The sequence below is a fragment of the Pleurodeles waltl genome, chromosome 11, assembly GCF_031143425.1.
Source record: "Pleurodeles waltl isolate 20211129_DDA chromosome 11, aPleWal1.hap1.20221129, whole genome shotgun sequence".
Lineage (NCBI taxonomy): Eukaryota > Metazoa > Chordata > Amphibia > Caudata > Salamandridae > Pleurodeles > Pleurodeles waltl.
Window position 1 is genome coordinate 340,759,145 of NC_090450.1, and position 22,332 is coordinate 340,781,476.

The 22,332-nt window shown below is 45.8% G+C and overlaps 1 protein-coding gene across 3 annotated transcripts in view; it reads right to left on the bottom strand.

Annotated features, from left to right (window-relative positions):
• Positions 1–22,332, bottom strand: part of FARP2 (FERM, ARH/RhoGEF and pleckstrin domain protein 2) — a 1,575,889-nt gene that overhangs the window by 863,478 nt on the left and 690,079 nt on the right. For all 3 annotated transcript variants that reach the window (XM_069213633.1, XM_069213634.1, XM_069213632.1), the window contains exon 12: positions 4,124–4,181. In XM_069213633.1, the coding sequence (XP_069069734.1) occupies positions 4,124–4,181 (58 nt within the window). The remainder of the gene's footprint in view (positions 1–4,123; positions 4,182–22,332) is intronic.

The following is a 22,332-nucleotide window of genomic DNA, read 5'->3' on the forward strand; positions in this document are numbered from 1 at the left end:
TGGATTACGGGCACACTAAGTATGTGTCATTATGTAGCCTGTTTACTGCAATAACATGTTTATAGTCATTGTGAGTAATGATTTTAGGTTTAGTATAGCAGCATGCAAGAGATTCTTTTTGACATGTTGTATTCTCTTGTGGGCTTTAACCACACCCGTATCACGGGCATCACTTTCATTCATTCATTCCTAGGCCAGCCTTTCAAAATTCCCTTCATGTTGTTGGTAAATGCTTTTCGTTTGTCCCACCTTAAAGCTGTTTTGTCATGCATTGCACACTGACCCTGTCACACAGATTATAGCCCCATTGGCCAACCACTTTACTGTGGGCGCACTATTTTTTCTTTTGTCTGTCCCCTTCGTGCTCCATGGCGCCCATGGTGCTTTGAAGCTTGATATAGCATAATCTCACAGTGCAAACTCAATCAGCGGTATTGGATAGATTTGCTCTCTTGTTTCTGTTCCACCCTGTAGTGCACAAGTACGGGTCCATGGCTATTCCCCTCTTTTTCATCCCATAGTGCACAAGTAGGCTCCTGTGGTTATTGCCCTCTTTTCCACCCCACAGTGCACAAGTGCGTTCCTGTGATACATCTAAAATTAAATAGGTGACTTGCACACTTTAATTTTAAAAAATGTGTGTGCGCCCACCCTAAAACATGGTCAAATTGGCCTACACCTAACTGTTACATTTGATTCAATTAAAATCCCTCATAAATGGTACTACTTGTGCTCCAGGACTGTAAATTAAGTGTTACTAGTGGGGTGCAGCACTCATTGTGCCATCCGCTAAAGAAGCACAGCTAAACATGTCTCAGAACTGCCACTGCAGTCTCTAATACAATTTTAAACTTCTATTTCGACCTAGCAAAATATACCTTTTGAAAAGCGTTAATCTTCCTTTTTAATATGTATATGTCACACTCAAGGTAGGCCTTAGCCACCCCTAGGGGAGGACGGTACATGGTATTTAAAAAGTAGAACATGTAGGCTTATGTTTCACATGTCCCAACAGTGAAAAAGTCCTAAAGATATTCACTGTTGAAAGACTATCTCTCCCATGGACTAACACTGGGTTACCTTCTTACACTTAATAAGTAATAACTTTAGTTTCAAGATATTTAGAGAAAAATTCTTCCAGTCGATTTTGTAAATTAAAATCCTTTCTACTGATAAAGTCGGATTTTAGGCTAGTATTCTGGAAATGCCACTTTTATAAAGTTGATATTTTTCCTCCTAAAACAAATGTGCCTTTATGGCAGTGTCCAGTGTCACATGGCTGTGAATGTCTCCCCTGTGGTGTTTTGGATATTCCTTCTAGATGCGGGCCCAAAAGAGCCTTGGGTGTAAGATGGTGTGTATTTCCTGAACAGGATGTCCTGAGGGGTTGTATTATGCGTTCCTGAGCTCATTGTGTAGGCAGTACTTGTCCACCCCATTCAGGACTTCTAAAGGCTGCCTGCCCTGCCACTGACAAATGCAGCTCAAATCTAGGCCTGGCTGTCCTTAGTTACCATTTATTGTTTGGAGCCAAATCCAGGAAAGGGGAAGGCTAGACAAAGGGGGCATCCCTCACCCACAGACTGGCACTGGGGATTCAAATGTCACTTTCATAACCTCTAACCAGAGCACTTCTGGTCCTGTGGAAGATTCAGAAGGACTATCCTATTGTCTAAAGAAGGAAACCTTGACCTACTTGTCTTGAAAACAGCCTCCCCACAAGTAACTCTAAGGGTCAATTGCCTGACCTCCTATTTGAACGACAGAACAAAAGCTTCCAGAGGCTTCCCTGCCACTGCAGAGCAACAAATGGACCTGCCTGAACCCTGCTGCTGGCCCCTGCTGGAGTAAATCCTAATCCAGGTCTCAGATCCTTGGCTAATTTCAAGGTGAAAATGCAGAATTTCTGCACTCCTCACAACCACTAAGTGCTTCTTTGTGCCAAGAGACAACCACTGACAACGCCCGCCAATGCGAAACTCAAGCAGGAGCCGCACTTTGCTTCCACAGTGACTGCCACTGACTGCCAAAGCAAAGCTTCAACTGGAGACCTGCGCTTCATGCGGACATTGGCAACACATGTCCAGCAACAATGCGTAGCTCTAGCAGTGACAGGAGGAGGCATCCAACCTGTTCCTTGCACAGATAAGGACCACCTGGCAGCCTCCACCTACACAAACAGCAGCTCCTCGTGTGGACTTAAGAAAGTAACTCTTCAGATGGACAAACCTGGTCTCTATATCCGGGCCATGCGCCATTCCAGTATGCGTGAACTTGTGACTTTCCCCCAGCACTATTTTCCCATTAAAATTTTTAAAAAATCATAGCTTTGGTACTACTGATTGGATTTTTTGTCATTTCCGTGTTATTTTATTTATTAAATTTTGTTTACATTTTCTAAATTGGTTTGGGATTTTTCTTGTGTAGTGTTTTCAGTTTGTTACTGTTTGAGTGACGCATAAATACTTGCATTTCCTCTATGTTAAGTCTTACTCTATTGTGCCAAGCTACCGGAAGGTTAAGCACAGGTTTATTATTGACTTTTGTAATTCACCCTGACAAGGATTTTGTTTGTATTTAAACTTCGTACTTGTATAGCGCACTACTCACCCATTAGGGTCTCAAGGCGCTGTACGCATACCGCTGTGGAACCCCTCCTGGCTTTTCCCTGTGAGGTGCCCACTCCTGGGCAACCTCCAAGGTGAAGCCAGGCATTCCAGTGCTGTTGGGGCCGTTGTGGAGATTAAGCAAGCTATTGCCCAGAGTTACAGAGTGGGACCCATGAATTAGATTAGGCACTGATGCGAGAATTATCCGGTCCGAGGAAATTGAGCCCAAGACCCACCGAGGCAGGAATTGAACCCTGGTCCCGGGCCAGATTTCTGCAGCAGGGTCTGCCGCTCTAACCATTGAGCCACACTTCTCCTATATGAGTGCAGCTCCCACCCCTCTCAACTAACAAACCAGTTTCTTACAGGATCTTACTGACTCAAAGACCGGACAGTCCAGGTCAAATGTCTTCTGTTTCATTTGTGACTCTGGAGGTTTGGGTATTGAAATCATGTCTTTCTCATCCTGTGAACGGGTGCTAGAGGAATCAAGCTTTGACACAGGCCTCTTTCCTGGTTCTTAGTCCCAGCTCTGGTGCTGCACAGGTGTCTTGGCAGCTGGAAAAAATAGCCTTAAAGGAAAAGCTTTGCAGGGCAATCAATTCAAAGGAATGCTTTTAGAATCAGATGGCTAAAGCAGCGGTAAAGTAATGCAAAAATACATTACGATGGAATGGACTGCAGCCCAGAGTAATTGCCAGTTGCTGAGATTATTTCAAGCAATCCACCCATCATGTTTTTGTCTTCCTCAGTGCAACACCTACTGTTTAATAGGAATGCCCAGGCACGGGTACCATGCTCACTGTGCCAAAGGACTCAAAGTGCACCTTACTAATGAGGTTCAAACTGACTGAAACCTGTCTGGAGTTCTTTGGGTTGCCGCTCAATGGGGACCTACCTGTCAGTTTGAGCTGGACTGCTCCTACTGGACCAGGACTGAGGCTGATTTGCATCCAGCTGGTTCCACTCAGGTGGCATGTGGGCAGTAAATCGATGGACTAGATTAATTCAAGCAAGCTATTCATCATTTATTTTTGTTCTCACCGAGACCCGGACCTTAACTTCATCAGGGCTTCACAATCACCCCACAATAATCAATCACATTAATGTTTTAGGGGAGGACATACTTTGCGTAAAGTACGGTGGAGAGCAAATGCCCTTCTCTCTTGGTGATAGTCACAGAAACAATCTCTAGTGCACGTGCTAGTACTTATTCAGTAAGTCTCACACAAATCTAAAAAAGTTAGCTGGTTTGGACATATTTCTAATGGTGATGAAGATGTCCATGAGGTCTGAAAACTGTTAAAAATATGGGTGATATATGAAAGATACATCCCAATCAGCACAAATCTCATGTACATTTGCATTTAACACAGCCGATAACTGACGTGCAAGTTCAACATACACACAGGTATATCATTAATAGTGTGAATAAATTGCTGAATAAGAAGGCATAAGTAAGGAAACGTCGCATGGATCTTGAGAAAGAACTGCTTTCATTGCCTGGGACTGACCTGCTTTGGTGTGTCAGTGTTCAAGGTCCGCGCCGAGATTCTGGTCTTACTTTGTCTCCTGCAGAAGAAAGGAAACAGTGACGTGTACATAAAGAGAAACTTTATCACTGAATATTATTAACTGATGAAGGCCCGTTTAAAGCATAAGTGCATTTCAAAACATTAAACAGGGCCACAATTGATAACAAGCATCGGCAAAGACAAAAGGTCTGGATATTTTTTATTACTTAGTCATTTTTCAGTGATTGGCAGGTGTGGATGGGTGAGTGGATAATGAGAGGGTGACTTTATAGATAGATGACCGATTAATACAGCAGGTACTCTGATGGAAGCACAACTAAATTTGTGAGTGCATGGATGGACGCACACAGGTTACCCCAATCTTACAAGCTGATGCTGTAAAAACAGTAGGAATAGTGTCTAAAAACTGTGAACCAGTGTTAGGCAAGTGCAAGCATTACACCAAGACTGTGCAACATCGTTTCAGGAATGCTCTAACTATTAAGAATGACAAATAGTATAGCAGTGCAAGCATCAAACCAGAGGATGAGTGGCTCAGAGATTGCCTTTACATTTCATTAATTACCCTCATTATGTTAGTGAAAGTATAATGCAGGAGGGTGCACCACAATGAAGGAGGAAAACGGAAGGACAAAAATTAATGTAATCCAAGATTCAAGAAAATGTACACAGGACTTTGGTATGTTACGTTCTAAATTCAACCTTCACCCAACTGATTTTTAACATTTTCTGTCCCTGAAAGAAGCTTTTAGAGGCATAACAAGACCACACAAAGCGTAATGGCTACACTTCCTACACAAATGAATTGTTAAGAACCATATACTCCCAATTATTTACACTACACTTAAGAAAATATCACCACCGCTAAGAGACAAGATCCACGAGTCATGGGAGACATCATGCATGAAATAAAATATCAACCCCATCCGATCATCAAACTGGACCAATATACGGAGATGTTTGGTAAAATTTAAAAGTTTGCATCTCATTCTGCAAAGCAAAATTAGGACAACATATAGGACATTCTACACTCATGAACCCTTTAAAACACAATTCGACTTTTAACAAAAAATGCTCGTCTATTATGGTCCAAACCAGACATCTACTTACAAAAAATGAACCCACCCCGATTCACATCAGTAAAACAATACCAGCTCTTATCTCCCTACATGCTCCCTCCTCTATCCTGTCTGTCTCCTTGTCTTTTTTCTTTATTTCCCCACCCTCCTTCCTTTTCCACGCACAGGTGCTTACGGAGGCAAAGGAAAATGCCTTTATTGTATACTGGCTAATGGAGAACATTTTATACTATAGCCAAACGTTAAATGTGGACATAACTGACTGTACTGCTTACAGCGTCACCTCACTGTGATCCAATATTAAGATTTCTATTTTGTAAAACGATACCTGTGTGAAAACAAAAAAATGCCCGCAGAAGACTGGCGACAAGCTTTAAAAAACAAACAAACAAACAAACACAGAAGTAAGCTGTTCTATTAAGTTTGCTGCCGTCAAACCTGTGGCAACTGCGGCAGTTGCCACCACACGGAGCGCTGTAAGAATGTGCATCCAGACCTCCTCTAGCCACAAGTGGAGTTTTCACAGACAAAGTTGGGGCGAAAGCCAGGCATCACCCATTTCTATTCATTTACTAATATATATCATAGCAGACCCTCCTATTCGACGATCCCTAAATCGGTGGAAACGGAGAGTAGCTGAGATTGCGGAGACACTGAATATTAATAAGCATGACGATTGCAATAATAAACAATAAAGAGTGACTTTGTTCTACGTCCCTTAAAGTTGAGAACACCACATCCCGCCTACTTGCAGAGCTCTGAGGAGCACGGGAGTGAGGCTGAGAAGGCGGCTAGTTCGCACTGCTCCTATTCAGATAAGAGCAGCAGTTAGGCATTCCAGAGCTCTAGCTTGTACATTCCAGCCCACACGGAAAGGGCGCTGGTTCCATTCCCTGACATGAGTGGGGGTCTTCAGCGCTTCACGTTGAACATACATGAAGAAGGGACAGAAGTCACATTCGAGTCCCATCGGTCTCTTCATTAGCACTGCTCCTGCGGCGATACATCCGCAAGGCTAAAACTAAAGAAAAAGCAGAAAGGCTATAGGATGGAAGACTATGGTGCCACATGGTGGACCTAGGCACCCAGACACTTCTGAGTTGCTGGGAGACTGCAGTGAGGTGTGATGACTTGCAACAGACCCATACTGTATTTCTGCCCCACTGGGAGGCAGAGTGAGAATTTTGCCCCCAAACCTGCCCAACTACGGGAGCAGAAAGCACTACTAGCCATTATGAAAGTTCAATTATTTCTAAGAAAAGGTGGTGGGAAGCTGGCCCATAGTGACGTTAGGCCACACTCCTGTACCCCAGGGGTACATATAGTCTTTATGTCTCTCTGGGAGGCAGTCCTGGTGAGTTTCTTCCAATCTGCCCACCCCAGGGGGAAGTAATAACTAGCCATCAGAGAAAGTTTTTTGTAGAAAGGGTGGGGGGGAGGGGGTCGTTGGGTCACTCCGCATTGTCATCAGGATACAACCTTCCACCCTGCGATCCATACACTGTTTCTGTACCTTGGGAGGACCTTCCCAGGGGGCCAGAAACCCATACTAAACACCAGGGACAGTTTTTGGCGTATGGTGCCTTGCATTGGCCTGTACCCTTCACAACAGGGGTAGACGCTGTCATGACCTGCCATGGGTGCCCTTCTCCACTTCTATCCAGCTCTTGTCTTTGAAAGTAGGCGGGTCGTGCTTTGATCCCCTTTGAAAGGGAACTGCCACTCAAAAAGTTGGATGCACTTGTGTGACAGGAGTCATGACGTCTAGAAATTTGGCTGCCAACTGCATGCTGTCGAGTTGTGAACCTCCCCAACCACCAGCACAACCTTATGGAGGCACCCCTTAAGCAGTGATATTACCCCCATCGAGTGGCAGGAACAGACTAATTCAAGAATCTACTACAGGGTATGAGAATCTTGCAGTTCTGAAGGCTACTTTCAGGGAATAGCCATGTGCTTAGCTTTCCCCTCTCTGGATGAAAGGAAAACACTGCGTGGGCTTTCCTTTTCACCTGTGTTCCTCTGCTTGGGTTTGCCTTTTCACATGTGTTCATGGCTCTCCAGCTGAAAGAATCTTCAAGCCAGACAAAGAGTTCATTCTCAGAGGTTTTCTGCTTGTGACGCATCTTGGAACATCTTGTGCAGTTTACTTCAAAGAATCTCCTTTCATCTTGGGAACACCTCAACCTCATTGAGCGCTGACTTTAGAGACTATTGGTAGGTGATGAGCTAAACAGAGTTAGATTTACTTGTTTAGATTGTGAAGCTACTGTTGGATTCTTGTCTAGGTACTGGAAATATGCCTTGCATCTTAGGTTGTGCTGAAGCCAGTATCTCTTGAGTGTTCATAAAGTTGTTTACAAATCCTGAGTGAACTTTTTTTTTCTGTTCAGTGTCTTAAGTATAGAATACCGAAACATTACCGTTTTTTGTGACTATTACCTTGGCTCTAGCAAGATAAAAGTATTGTGCCATTGGTATTATGAGTGCTCACTACAATGCAACGGTTGCTAGATAGATTATTGGGTATTTGTTCAGTTTCAGTAGAATGTAACCATTGATCAGAAATCCATGTGAAAGAAAAAAAACCTGCATGCAACTGAAATTGATGTCTGAGAGCCAGAGCAGAGAGTAGGAGCTGTCTTGGGTTCTGTGTAGTATAAAAAAGCTGTCACTTGTGAGAGGCTGTACAGCAATCAAAAAAGCTTCCATTGGACGAGCCAAGCTGTGTGCCAACAACATCTCTTATGTGACTCCTCTTATATCCCTAGACACCTTTGGGGTCAGTATTGAGCACTGGTTTGGAGTTATTTAACACTGTTGACATGGAAGGAGACAGGTGGGTTTCACATCGCTAATGTAGCAACAGCCAGATCTATGGGCTGCAGCCCTAAAAGACATCGGTCAGCTTGTCTGCCGTAGCCACTCTAAGTAGCATTCAGGCAAGTTAGAGGCCCTTCACCTAGAGAACCCCGTACTAAGGACAGAACTAGGAAGGTACCGCCCCAATGGAAAACCCTGGTCTTTGCCAAGGCCGGTTGCACCCTGGCTCCACCCAGATTCTGCTTCCAATCAGCTCACCTCCCAACATCCCAACTTTAAGCCCAGTATTGTTACTTCGACCCCAGCAAGAACCCACCTTCAGGCTCCAACAGTGGTCAAGCCACCTCAAGCCCCTTTGGTCTCACTGGAGCGCTTCTATGGCAACAGTGTGAAATCCACCATATTCTTGAACCAATATTTTGCACAGTTCTTATATTAAACAGTTACACTCTGCTATGACTCATTAGAAGCAATGCTATGACTTGGTCATTACCACTCGCTGAGTGAGATGACCCTTTGATGTACACATCTTTCTGACCTTCAAGGAGGATATAAGGATGATGAATGTGAAATACATGTTTTCAAGCTGTGAATAATGAGCTACTTAACCTAAAGCGAGGAAGAGGCAGTTGATCCTCCCGACTCCTATAGTGACTTGATCGACTTTGTAGTGAAATTAGATCACAGACATGGAGAGTATTGGAAATGGACCTTCTGCAGGGTTATCCCCAGACTTTTTGCCTTCCTCCTTCTCTTTTTCTGACCTCATTTTTGCTGGTTTTTAGACTCTGCGCACTTTACCACTGCTAACCAGTGCTAAAGTGCATATGCTCTCTCCCTTTAAACATGGTAACATTGGATCATACCCAATTGGACTATTTAATTTACCTATAAGTCCCTAGTAAGGTGCACTGTATGTGCCTAGGGCCTGTAGATTAAATGCTACTAGTGGGCCTGCAGCACTGGTTCTGCCACCCACGCAAGTAGCCCCTTAACCTTGTCTCAGGCCTGCCATTGCAAGGCCTGTGTGTGCAGTTTCACTCCCACTTCGACTTGGCATTTAAAAGTACTTGCCAAGCCTAAAACACCCCTTTATCTACATATAAAAGTCACCCCTAATGTGTGCCCTAGGTAACCCCTAGAGCAGGGTGCTGTGTGGGTAAAAAGCAGGGCATGTACCTGTATAGTTTATATGTCCTGGTAGTGCAAAAAACTCCTAAATTCGTTGTTACCCTCCTGTGAGGCCTGCTCCCTACATAGGCTAACATTGGGGCTACCCTCATACATTGTTGAAGTGGCAGCTGCTGATCTGAAAGGAGCAGGAAGGTCATATTTAGTATGGCCAGAATGGTAATACCAAATCCTGCTGACTGGTGAAGTCGGATTTAATATTACTATTCTAGAAATGCAACTTTTAGAAAGTGAGCATTTCTTTGCACTTAAATCTTTCTGTGCCTTACAATCCAAGTCTGGCTAGGTTTAGTTGACAGCTCTTTGTGCATTCACTCAGACACACCCCAAACAAAGGGTACTCAGCCTCACTTGCATACATCTGCATTTTGAATGGGTCTTCCTGGGCTGGGAGGGTGGAGGGCCTGCTTTCACACAAAGGACTGCCACACCCCCTACTGGGACCCTGGCAGACAGGATTGAACTGAAAGGGGACCTGGTTCACTTCTTAGCCACTCTTTGAAGTCTCCCCCACTTCAAAGGCACATTTGGGTATAAAACAGGGCCTCTGCCCTACCTCATCAGACACTTGATGGAGAAGAAACCTGAACCAGAACCTGCATCCTGTCAAGAAGAACTGCCTAGCTGCCTAAAGGACTCGACCTGACTGCTTTCTACAAAGGACTGCTGCCTTGCTGTTGCCCTGCTGCCTTGCTGAGCTCTTGTCTGGCTGTAAAAGTGCTCTCTAAGGGCTTGGATAGAGCTTGCCCCCTGTTCCCTGAAGTCTCTGTACCAAAAATACTTCTCTTTTTCATTTGAACTCTTCGTGCACCGAAAATTTCGACGCACAGCTTGCTCCGCGGCGAGAAAATCGCCGCACACAGATGCTGATCGACGGAACACCTTTGGGATGACCTGAACTTCGACACACGGCCTCGCAAGGACAACGCCGCCCGACTTCCAGAGGGGAAATCGACAACGCCTGCCGCAAGACCGAGAATTCCACTCACAGCCTCCCGGAACGACGCGCAGCCGTAAAACAAGCCGAAGAATCCACGCACCGACCCGGGACATCTGGTAATCCCCGCGACCCACAGAAAGAGACTGTCAACGCGTCGGAAAACGACGCACGACTTTTCCGCGTGAAAAATAACGACGCAAGTCTGTGTGCAGAGGAGAAATCGACGCACACACCATTTTTCCACGTATCTCTTCTTCTGCGGCCCTTTGCAGAGATTTTTCACTTTAAACCAGGTACTTTGTGCTTGAAAGAGACTTTGTGTGCTTTTTAAGGACTTAAGACACTTCATATCACCTTTTAGTGAGATCTTTACAAATTTATATTGCATCGTTGATCGTTTTGACCTACAATTATCCTGATAAATATTATATATTTTTCTAAACACTGTGTGGTGTATTTTTGTGGTGCTATATTGTGTTATTGTATGATTTATTGTACAAATACTTTAAAATATTGCCTTCTAAGTTAAGCCTGACTGCTTGTGCCAAGCTACCAGAGGGGTGGGCACAGGATAATTTTGGATTGTGTGTGACTTACCCTGACTAGAGTGAGGGTTCTTGCTTGGACAGAGGGTAACCTGACTGCCAACCAAAAACCCCATTTCTAACAGAGGTAAAAGAAGACAGGAATATAAACTGCGCCTCTCTACTAATAGGTCAGAACCTATGCAAAGTGCAGGAGTGCATCGTTCACTAACCAAGGAAGAGGAATCTCAGAAATAGATTTGAGCTTATATTATGGCAAGGCAGGACACTCAACTAAGGAAGGTCCAGGAAAGCCTAAATCCACCAAAGAAGTGGTAATGGCTCCTGATACGACCCTGGAGGTTCAGGAAAACACCAACGCCTGACAGTGAGGCCCTTCTCTGGGGAGCAAACCCAATGGAGGGCTCATGTTCAGGCCAACATCTTGACTCATGAATACCATCATCTGGTTATACTACTCATCCTGACCCTATCTACACAACGCCAAGTAGCCATATGAGTACTTGTGGACTTAGGAGTGATGGAGAATTTCATAGACAAAGCCCATGGTACGCCGTTAGTCATACATATTCTAAAGAAAGATCACACAAGACGTGTTTGAGACACCGACAGGGCTAAACTGTCCTCAGGGCTAATTACATATGAAACTGAACCACTTACCAAGGAATGTGACAGTGGACATGTTGAAAGACAATTTCAAATGCATTAATGCTCGTAGTTGGTGCCATGCTGGGTATCCTTTGTCTCTGTGCACCTATTCCTAAGATCAGCTAGCACTTACAGAAGATGACTGTTCTTCAGGGTTGTCAATACAGAGATTTCGTAATGTGTGCAGCAAAACAAAATATAGTGTCTTACCCTCACTCCGGAGTTCTGACTGTCGACTAGACCATCAATCAGGTCTAATTTTATCCACCACCTTGCATTTGTAAAAAGGCCTTTAAACCCAAGCTCATAGTTCTGGTAAGTTGATATGGAGTAGGGCTTTGATTGAAGACCATAGTCCTTTGATCTCCAACTCTTCCAGATGACTTCCCTAACTCAGCAGCCATACATCCATCAGCTTTGAGTTGGGACAGTAGAGGGGCTTGCCAGTGGTCAAGTTGCATCAAGTAGCCACCACTGCAGATCATGTGCAATCTCTTTTGAAATTGTAATGGTATCCATTAGGTTTCCTCAGTGATGGGCCCACTTGAACTTTAGATTGCACTGTAGACTTTGCATATGCCACTTGGTGGAGCTGACAAGGTGGATGCTGAAGGCTAAAAAGCCAAGATACTCTCACAGAGATCACATACCGTGGCTGAAACATCGGTATCATAGTTCGAATGTCCTGGATACCTTGCAACAGAAAAAAGGCCTCCAAATGTACCATATCGGGGACAGTTCCAATGAGAGGAACCCTCTGAAAAGGAGTCAAATGCAACTTTATCTTCCTGATTGTGAACCTCAATGATATCAGGAGGTTCACTGTTGTTTGAAGGTGGTCGATGAATGACTATGGCATGTCTGCCTTAGGCATCCAGTCGTTAGTGTAAGAGAAAGCTGGTATCCCTAGCTTCTGAAGATAGGAAGTGACCACTACCATCACTTTCATAAACAACTATGTGGCATTGCTGGGGCAGTAAAAGAGCACAGCAAACTGAAATTGCTCCTGGATCACTTTGAACAGCAGGTCAATGGAAATGACCCTCTTACAGGTCCAAGGACACCATCACTGTCGCTCGGGTCCACGGCAGAAAGAATCTGGGCAAGCACGAGAAGTTTGATTATGGGCCAGATGTACGAAATTCTAATTTTGCATTTCCTAAATAGTGACTCCTTGAAGATAGTTATTTAGGAAAGGCAAAACAGAATGTAAAAAAATAGCAATTTCCTAGTAGGGACTCCGGCAGAGTGGGAATCGCTAATAGGATATCGCTATTTAAGAAATGCTAAACCATTCCTTCCAATGGCCCAAAGGTAGAAATGGTTTTGTATTTCCTAACTTTGGTATTGCATTTGGTATTTGGAAAACGCAGAGGCGCCTATAGCCCTTAGCTCCCCCTTGATGAACCCCGAAAATCAGTGTTGTACCGTGCACAAAAGCCCTAGGGGCATGTGAGCTACATGAAACTTGAAAAACTGCATTTTTGTTGCATTTTTTAAAATGGCACATGGTTACCATCGACTTGGAGTCAATGGTAATTTAATTTCCTAAATGCCCATTTCACATTTAAGAAATGCTTTGTACATGTGCTTTGGAAATCCCAAATAGGAAATCCCTATGGTGTTTTTCCTAACGGTCATTATTTGCTTGTTTTCTCAGGCACTAAAGGGAAAATCACGGACTCTGGGTACCTTTAATCCCTCCCCCCCCCCCCCCCCCCCCCCAAAAAAAAAATCAATGGGAAATGAAAAAAACCCACAAATTGGGGCTGGATATCGTTTTTTGTGGAAAGCAGTATGAAGCCCGGAGAGCAAACTGCACCAAATATAATAAAAAAGGGCTAAGGACTTCTGCCAAAGACTGTTCCAGAGTAGTAGTGCCACTTCAGGCATCCCACCTAGGCCCGATGTTCTTTGGAGCCACCTACATCCGTTAAAAAGGCAGCCTCTCATCAAGAAATGCTCCTTAGGATAATAAGGGAGGCAGGAAGTCTGACTTGCAGAGACACGCTAATGGAACCAGATCCACATGACCATCAGAACACAAGAGCATAAGCATAACATTGTAAAAAAAAACTAATGAGTGGTTCTGGCTCCTTTTAATCCTGCAGGCGCTGTGTTGTCAAGAAAGAAGGCCTCCAAATAAAGTGGTCCCCACAACCGAATGGTGACGTCTGCTTCGCCTCAAAAACGGGCGAACAAGACTGCTTGGGAGACTTGGCAGCAGGTCACACAACAGGCACAAGAGGCTACTAATTAGAGGTGACCAGAAAGCAGAGAGGAGGAGCTAGAGAACAACTAAAGGTGCTGGATGAAGTCGGGGAAGAAGATCTCATGAATACTTTCTCTCTTCCAAGTGAATTTAAGTCCCCCTCTAAAAGAAATGATGAGTCAATAGGAAAGAGACGGCTAAGGTGAAAAAAGAAGAGCCAATGTCTAGCCCGATCATTATTTTTTTAAATATACATTTTTGCTGATATTTAGAACACAAAATAGCATACACAAATTACCCCCTGTATCCAGGGTAGACTGAAAAATAACAAAAATGAAACAGATAAGAGTATTTCACAAACCTTATTTTTAGAATTATTGAGTGTGATCCTTGACAAGTGTAACCCTTCTCCTCCTTAGGCCTCGTCTAGCTGGAAGTGATCAACAAATGCCTACCAATGTACTTGAATTCTAAGCTACATGCCGCTAGTATAGTATTCCACTTGTGTGCAGCTGGGTCACCATGCAAAGAGTCCAGAGTTGGCTTATCCTAGTTGACCTGAAGTCCTGAGACCAGGCCAAAGGGTCTAGCATCTGTATCATTCTTCGGCTAGTCCGTTAGGTAGATCTCATAAAAATGACTACGTCATCCATGTGCAGGGAAATGTGATGTTCGATGTCCCCTCTTCAGGACAAGCCGTAGGCCAGGCTCTCTCCCCGGAATCAACTAGCCAAGGGTTCAATGGCAAGGAGACAGAAAGTGGGGACAGAAAGCACACTATGTCTCGTTCCCCTCTTTATATTCAATGAAGATGTTAGCACACAATTAATCTTGCTCCCTGCTATTGGGAGGTCAGGGAGCAGATTAATATATGAAAGACTATGCAGCCCAAAGATAAGCCTCAAGATGACCCATAGCAGAAAAGCCAAATCAATCATGTCAAATGCCTTCTCAAAGTCAATGAGCAACAGTGCACACTGACTTGAGAACCCTTGCATGTAGGCCAGGGTGCAGTTGGCAGAAGCAATGTTTTGTCCCCTTACCTGGCATGAATCTATCCTAATTGCAACATATTAAAGAGTTTATCAACCTCAAAATTTTATTTCCCAGAACTTTCGTTACAATTTCAGGCTCAACATTAACCCCTTATGTGCTAAGGACAAGATGGTCTTGTCTTCAGGGCAGACAGCCAGACCATCTCGTCTTAAGTACTCAAGGGGATCAATCTGATCGGTTCACAGAACTGATATGGATCAGGCCTCTTAACAGGCTTAAGCAAAACTATTATCCAAGTTGTGAGAAGGTCTACAGCAAAGACCTAGTCACCCTGGGCTCTTTAAACATGAGAAATAACTGAGACATAGTTGGGGATTCAAATTGATGAAGAAATCTGTTGAAAAGCTATCTAAACTACTTATCAACTAGTGCTGTTAAGAGGCCATCTTCATCGATTGGGAGGTCGAGCTCTGCTCAATCCACTTTTGACAACCTCCGGAGTGTTAGGTCACTTATCACTAGGGTGAGATGCTCTACTTTTGGAGGCAGTCTGTTCTAAAAGCACGTGCATAAGTAATCGGCAAAGACTTCCACTTTTTCCAGAGTGTTGGTTCTCAACAATACAACGGTGTCAGAACTAATATCTCTCAGTGTTGACCATTAGAACAGATAACTAATTGCATACCCTTCTGTAGGAGAAACAACATAAGCATACCCAACATTTTCAGAGGAATTCCCTTGTAAACTTCTGTTGGCGATGCAATGCAACACCCCCCAACAGATATGTAATCTGACATGAGCTTAGTAATATCCACTTAAAGGACACACACCCCTGCCTCTCTCGGTTTATTTTTATGGAGATGAAGAAAGTGGACTTTGGCTTTCTGCATAAATCACTGCTTTGAATACCTCCTGTAATGTACAATTAGAGGTGAATAAACCCACTTTTAATTCAAAGTATGAATGGATCTCATTCCTAAGGTGTTCATTAAGGTCATCATCAAAGAGGCACCATGGATTCAATCTCATCAGGCTTGGTGTACCTTCATGTTCGCATTCAATGGTTAATGCGATGGGAAGGAAATTAGACAACCTACATGGTTGCATGCTCGATTTACAGATCCAAAAAAGGTCTGTTGTCAGAAAGAGAAAGTGATCTAGTCAAGAAACTGAGGATTACTGGTATGAAAATTAGGTGTAGCACCTCTCACCCGAGTGGGCCAAACCTGGTTAAGTCAGCAGCCCAAGCCCCGTACATGTCAAAGCCTCTACTCGACTGCATTGAAGTCCGCACTGCTGGGATGGAAAAGTCCTCTGCATGGTAACAGAAATGTACCCTGCCCCCAGTGCTCAACTGTATTGTTGTCTGAATCCCAACTGCTGGTTTTAGTTGTCAGAGTCGAAAACAGACCATGCATGTGCGCCATGACATAAGCCTGTCTCACGGATTGCAGTCTGTGTTGGACCGGGAGGGGTGCTCAAAGAGCTACTCTCATGGTGGTGGAAGGCTATTGTCTCAGCCAGGAGTTAAGCAGCACGAGCGCAGTGGTGGCAGAATACCATGCAGTAATCAGTAGGAGCCAACAGGTCCTTTTTAACCTGTGTCACTGAAGTGAGGCCTACCAGTTCACTCACCTTTTTAAAGTTCCAGTGCTGTGTGCTTAACTCACTCTTGACCAACATTAGTTAGATGCAAAGTGGTGGAGTGGTGATTTTGCGCTGGATGTATATGTGCCTGGGAAGGTTAAAGTACATGTATAGAGCAGTGCTAGGCAGTGCGTGCATATATTGCATGTATGTATAACTGCAATACATGAAGAGTGAAGCGATGTGCAGCGTGCCCACGGTATGTGCTTGCAAGTGGCATGCCATGACAGTACAGAAAGGCTACTGTACTGAGCAATGCATGTGGAGTGGAATACGTGTGCTGAATGTATATGTGCCTAGGGAGGCACAGTGATGGTGGTAACAGTACTTGTTAGTTTGTGTGCGCTGTTTGCATACAGTGACTAAGTGTGCCTGTAATGTTTCATCACATGGAGGACACTGGGTTCCATTATGGGAAGCCCAGGCCTGACTGATGAAGACATGAGGAGTAGAAGAATGCCTGCAGGCGGATTTGCTGATTTTTGCATTCCTGTGAGCTGGGTGAGGCACCCGGAAGAAGAAAGAGAGGAACTTTCTCTGTTGACTTCAAAGGTTGCTCTTTGATTCAGTGAGAGATCACAAGCCAGGGCACTGGAAACTTCTCATGAAGGAGATGGGGCTGATAAAAGAATCCTAAAGAGTAGGGCTGGGAGCCTAGGATTGACTTTTTGATGCACATAACACTAAAGACTGACATCCAGATGTGAACTCTAGTCACTCCCAAGGTGTGTGTTGTGGGGCTATCAGCTTCAGAGTGTCTTTGGTGTGGGAGACAGCATTTCAAGATGGAGAGAAGGGTGTACTTTAAAGGAAACAGCACCCCATCATAAAACTCCAAAGACCCAGCCCCTAAATCCCAGTTAGTGTCTGGAAATGAAGGGGATGGGCTGTGTAAGGAGTGGAAGCTCTGCAAAACTTCTGCGTGTGACGAGGCCTGGGGTCAAGGTCTACCAGTCCCCCTGCTGGGTGAGGGGACATCACCCAGGGAAACAATTTCCCCTTGCTCTGGAGCACCAGCACCTGCCTGGATGTCAAGACCACTGCGTCTTTTGAGGTGGAGGAGAGTGTTGGAGGGAGCAAGGTCCAGTTGGGAACCCAGCCAAGAAGACTCCCAATGCCAGGAGATGCTGCTGCACCGATTGGTTTATTTTGTGTGTGTAGATTTCAGTCGGTGATTCCCCGGAAGGGATGCCATGAAAATTACTGCTGGATACTTAGGACCTAAAAATGAGTGGAGCTTAGTGCTGACCTTGTAAACCAGGAGGTCCCGCAATAGTACTGACTACTGTGTGGTGAGCGGCTGCCCATTGGCAGGTGGTGATATGCAGCTCTGTATGCCAGGGAGGGGCTGCCAATACCTACGTTACGGCGAGGTTGTGGGCCGAGAATTGTGAACCGCATTACCCACAGGTCACCAGGAAACATCAAGGATTGTGCCAGATTTGCCCCCTAGACCTTAGGAGGATGCTGTAGTTGCATCGTCCTACTGCTGTCACACCAACGGGGCACAGCAGGATATAATCTCCCATCCTGGAGAGCACAGGATTCACCATGCAGGAGGAGCACTGGAACACCTCAGATCTCTGCTAGAGCTGCCTGTGAATGCTTAGAAGAGAGACCACGTACAGGGTGCTGCCACACCTCCTGTGTGTAGCCAAATCCCCCAAACAGGGCAGGAGCACGAAATGGTTTAAAATAAATTTGCCCAACCGGGAAGCGACCCTTACGTGAATTCCCTGGTGTCTAGAGGTTTTTGCCCCCCTTGGGGGCAGAATGGCCTCATAAAAATAGGCTTCAGAGGTCACTGGTCCCTGTCGGATGAGTCGCTGGTTGCAGGTTTTCGAAGTTGGAGACAGGCCGGTAGGGCTGGGGCCAAAGCAGTTGTCGTCTTCCTCCTTCTCTGGGCTTGTAGGTCAGCAGTCCTTGTTTCTTCAGGTTTCAGGAATCTGATTTCCTGGGATCGGGGGAGCCCCTAAATACTGAATTTAGGGGTGTGTTTAGGTCTGGGAGGGCAGTAGCCAATGGCTACTGTCCTTGAGGGTGGCTACACCCTCTTTGTGCCCCCTCCCTGTGGGGAGGAGGGCACATCCCTAATCCTATTGGGGGAATCCTCCAAACTCAAGATGGAGGATTTCTAAAGGTAGGGGTCACCTCAGCTCAGGACACCTTAGGGGCTGTCCTGACTGGTGGGTGGCTCCACCTTGTTTTTCTCATTATCTCCTCCAGCATTGCCGCCAAAAGTGGGGGCAGTGGCCGGAGGGGCGGGCACCTCCACTAGCTGGGATGCCCTGGGGGGCTGTAACAAAAGGGGTGAGCCTTTGAGGCTCACCGCCAGGTGTTACAGTTCTTGCAGGGGGAGGTGAGAAGCACCTCCACCCAGTACAGGCTTTGTTCCTGGCCACAGAGTGACAAAGGCACTCTCCCCATGTGGCCAGCAACATGTCTGGTGTTTGGGAGGCTGGCAGAAACTGGTCAGCCTACACTAGAAGTCGGATTGGTATTCAGGGGGCATCTCTAAGGTGCCCTCAGGGTGCATGTTACAATAAATCTCCCACTGGCATCAGTGTGCATTTATTGTGCTGAGAAGTTTGATACCAAACTTCCCAGTTTTCAGTGTAGCAATTATGGAACTGTGGAGTTCGTGTTTGATAAACTCCCAGACCATATACTCCTATGACTACCCTGCACTTACGTCTAAGGTTTTGCTTAGACACTGTAGGGGCATATTGCTCATGCACATATGTCCTCACCTGTGGTATAGTGCACCCTGCCTTAGGGCTGTAAGGCCTGCTAGAGAGGTGACTTACCTATGCCACACTCTGAGGGGAGTGCCATGTCGACTTAGTGTTTTCCCCCCATCCAGCACACACAAGCTGTGAGGCAGTGTGCATGTGCTGAGTGAGGGGTCCCCATGGTGGTATAAGACATGCTGCAGCGCTTAGAGACCCTCCCTGGCATCAGGGCCCTTGGTACCAGGGTTGTGCCAATTGTCGAGACAAAGGTACAGTTTAGGGAAAGAACACTGGTGCTGGGGCCTGGTTAGCAGGGTCCCAGCACACTTTCAATCAGAACTTAGCATCAGCAAAGGCAAAACGTCAGGGAGTAACCATGCCATGGAGGCATTTCCTTACAGGTGGGGCATGCACAAAGGACCATAGAGGACAGAAGGGAGGGGTAGGGGCTGGACACTGACAAGAGAGGGAAAGGAAGGGTCTTCACAACAGACCACCCAGGGCAGGCAGAAGGAGCAGCTGCAGCACAACAGAGAATGGAGGGCAGAAGGAAGTGGCAGCAAAAAGGACCATAGAGAACAGAAGGGAGGGGATAAGGGTATGGAACTCGAAAAGGCAGGGTGGGGGTCCCAGGGACAGGCGGCGGCCACCTGACCATACTAGGCAGACAGGAGGGGCTGTGGCAGTTCAAAGAACCCTCAGAGTAGATAGAATGGGCAGTGGCAGGTCAATCGAAAATGGTGGGCAAAAGGGATGGAGCAGGAGTATGCACACAGACATAGGAGGGCGGGGGGAGGAGGGTATGAGCAGCAACCTAAGCACAATGGCTAAGCAGGAGGGCAATGATCGGGCATAGAATTGGGTAACAAAGGGCAGGAGGAGTGAGCAGGGACAATCAAGATAAATGGAGGGCAGTGTCAGCAAATCAGACCATGCAGGGCAGGGGGGGGGGGCTGGTGCATGGACTCGGACAACGGAGGGTAGGGAAAAGGTGGATGGGGCAGCTAGCGGACTGTTCAGGACATGCAAAAAGGGGAGTGTCAGAACAACAGCCACACCGGGCTGTAATGGGGAGCAGGGGCATGGACTCGGACAATGGATGGAAAGGAGGGGGGCAGGAGCAGCAAGCTTAGGTGGGAGCAGCACAATGCAAGGCCAGGTCCTGCTTCCAAACTCCTCTTCCCACCCACCCGCACCATGCACTGTGATGGGCATCTCACAAATGTTTTTTTTTTTTTAAACTGAAATATACTAAAAAAAAGCCTCACGGCCCCCGCGGTTACAGCTGGTTCCCACACTCCTGCGGGAGCCAGCATTGCTCTAGCATAAAGGGAACTGTTAAATATTTATTTCAGGCAGGGAAATGGATAAAAACTCCACTCCTAGAAAGTGGGAGCAGTTTTCATGCTCCCGCTTGTTAGGAGCGGAGTTAGTATTTGCTTTAGCTTGGCGGGACCAGCAGCTATCTGCCAAGGGTGGACACCTGGGAAAATAGCAGGAGCCGGCCCTGGGGAGTGGCAGGCCCCAGGGCTAATAATGGTTCCAGGAAAAGGGGCTGTGAATCCTTTATTTTGCACAGGCTGGCCCAACAGAAGATAGTGGTGGCTGGGGGTTCCACACTGACCCCCCTCCTTAATATTTTTCTTTGCCCCAGGAAGGTGGTGGTCCCCGGGGCATTTGAAAGCCCCAGGAGAGGTCGGGCAGGAGAGGTCCCCTTTAAAAACGAAAACAAAAAAACAACTGGTAGGTGGTGGTCTCTGAGACCAGTGAGAATCACTGCAGCTCCCCTGTATATTTTTTTTATATGTGCCCAGGGGAGGTGGTAGCCCCCCGGGCTTATAAAAGCCCTTGGGTGTGGGGGTGTGTGTGCCCTACTCCTAATTTTATTTGCTATTCATGCCCCCGTGACCTGGTTCACTCAGGGGCTAAATTAACAACAAGCACAGGAGACTGTGATTTGTTTTTTAAAATATTTGGCAGATTTGAGGATCATCTGCAAGAAAAAGGAAAAAAATATATTTTTTGTCCTGGTGGGTTAGCCAGCAACAAGGCTAGGGAGTCAGGGTATTCCTACCCTGCCCCTTTTTCTTTTTTTAATGTTTTTTTTTTGGGGGGGGTGGGAGACGCCTCTGATGAAGCAGAGTCCCAAAATGGCTTGCCTACACTTCTTGGTTGAAGAGTTGGCAGGCAATTAGATCTCAGCATGAGATCTCCAGGATCCGAGGGCCTCCGCATCCCTAAATATCTGTATTTCTTTTTCCTTTAATATCTGAATTAACTACTGAACGGATTTACACCAAATCACACAAATGAGTACTTTCCCGACCAAAGCCTAGCTTTCTGCCAAATTTGGTGTAATCCCATCCAGCAGTTCAGGCTGTAGTAATGTTCAAACCCCTTTGGAAAATGCATGGGGGTTCGTCAAATGGCACCAAAGTTATTGGCAAAACAAAAAACACGTTTCCTGTGTAAACTAGGTTCTAACTATAAGTAGCTATTCCTTTCTGCAGCTGCAGATTTCTTACCTTTGAACTCTCCTTAGGCGTCAGACTGGATCCAGAAGACATCATTTTCTTTTCACAACTTTCCACGCAAGAAGCACAGAGCTATGAAGAACACTGACCACTAGTGTGAATTTAGGGCCTTGAAAGGGGCACCCTTGCCCCTAGAAATCAGTTTGCAGAGCAGTGAGGATGGGTGGGTTGTTAAAGAATTTGGAGCTAGATATGGTCCCTACCAGATAAGGCGTTGCCAAATGTAAGCAACTTATCCATATGATAGACTTCCAGCTGCAGATTCCTTACCTCTGAATTGATACCCAAGCAATACCATCCCAGAAGTGGATCTGAGAACCAAATTCAGATGCAAGCCTGAACGGGCAAAGTGCCTGTCCCAACAGTCCTGACTATCCAGGCAGCAGTGTTTAATAAACGTATGCAAAGATGCCTTAGTTGTTGACGTCAACGAACAGAATGTTGTGTGCTAATGTTGTGGTTGCAGTTTTAGCTCAAGTAGAATGAGCGTGCAAACCCTCGGGTTGCTTTTTTAACCCATATGGAGATGGTCCACTTCTACACGGCCTGACCTTTCTTTGAACCCACATACCCTACAGTTCGTCATTCACCTGGAACGCTTTTGTATGATTAAGGTCGAACGCCAACTTTCTTTTTGGGTCCAGGTGGTGGAGGCTCTTCACTCACAAGGATGTGAGGGTGAGTAAAAGGTAGGCACGGTGATGGATTGGACTACATGAAAAGGGTGACCACTTTTGGCAGAAAAGAAGCCCTATTGCAAAGCACCAATTTGTCAGGATAGATAGAGATTAAAAGGCCTGCAGCTTACTCACACTGCGGGCAGTTCTAATTGCCACAAGGA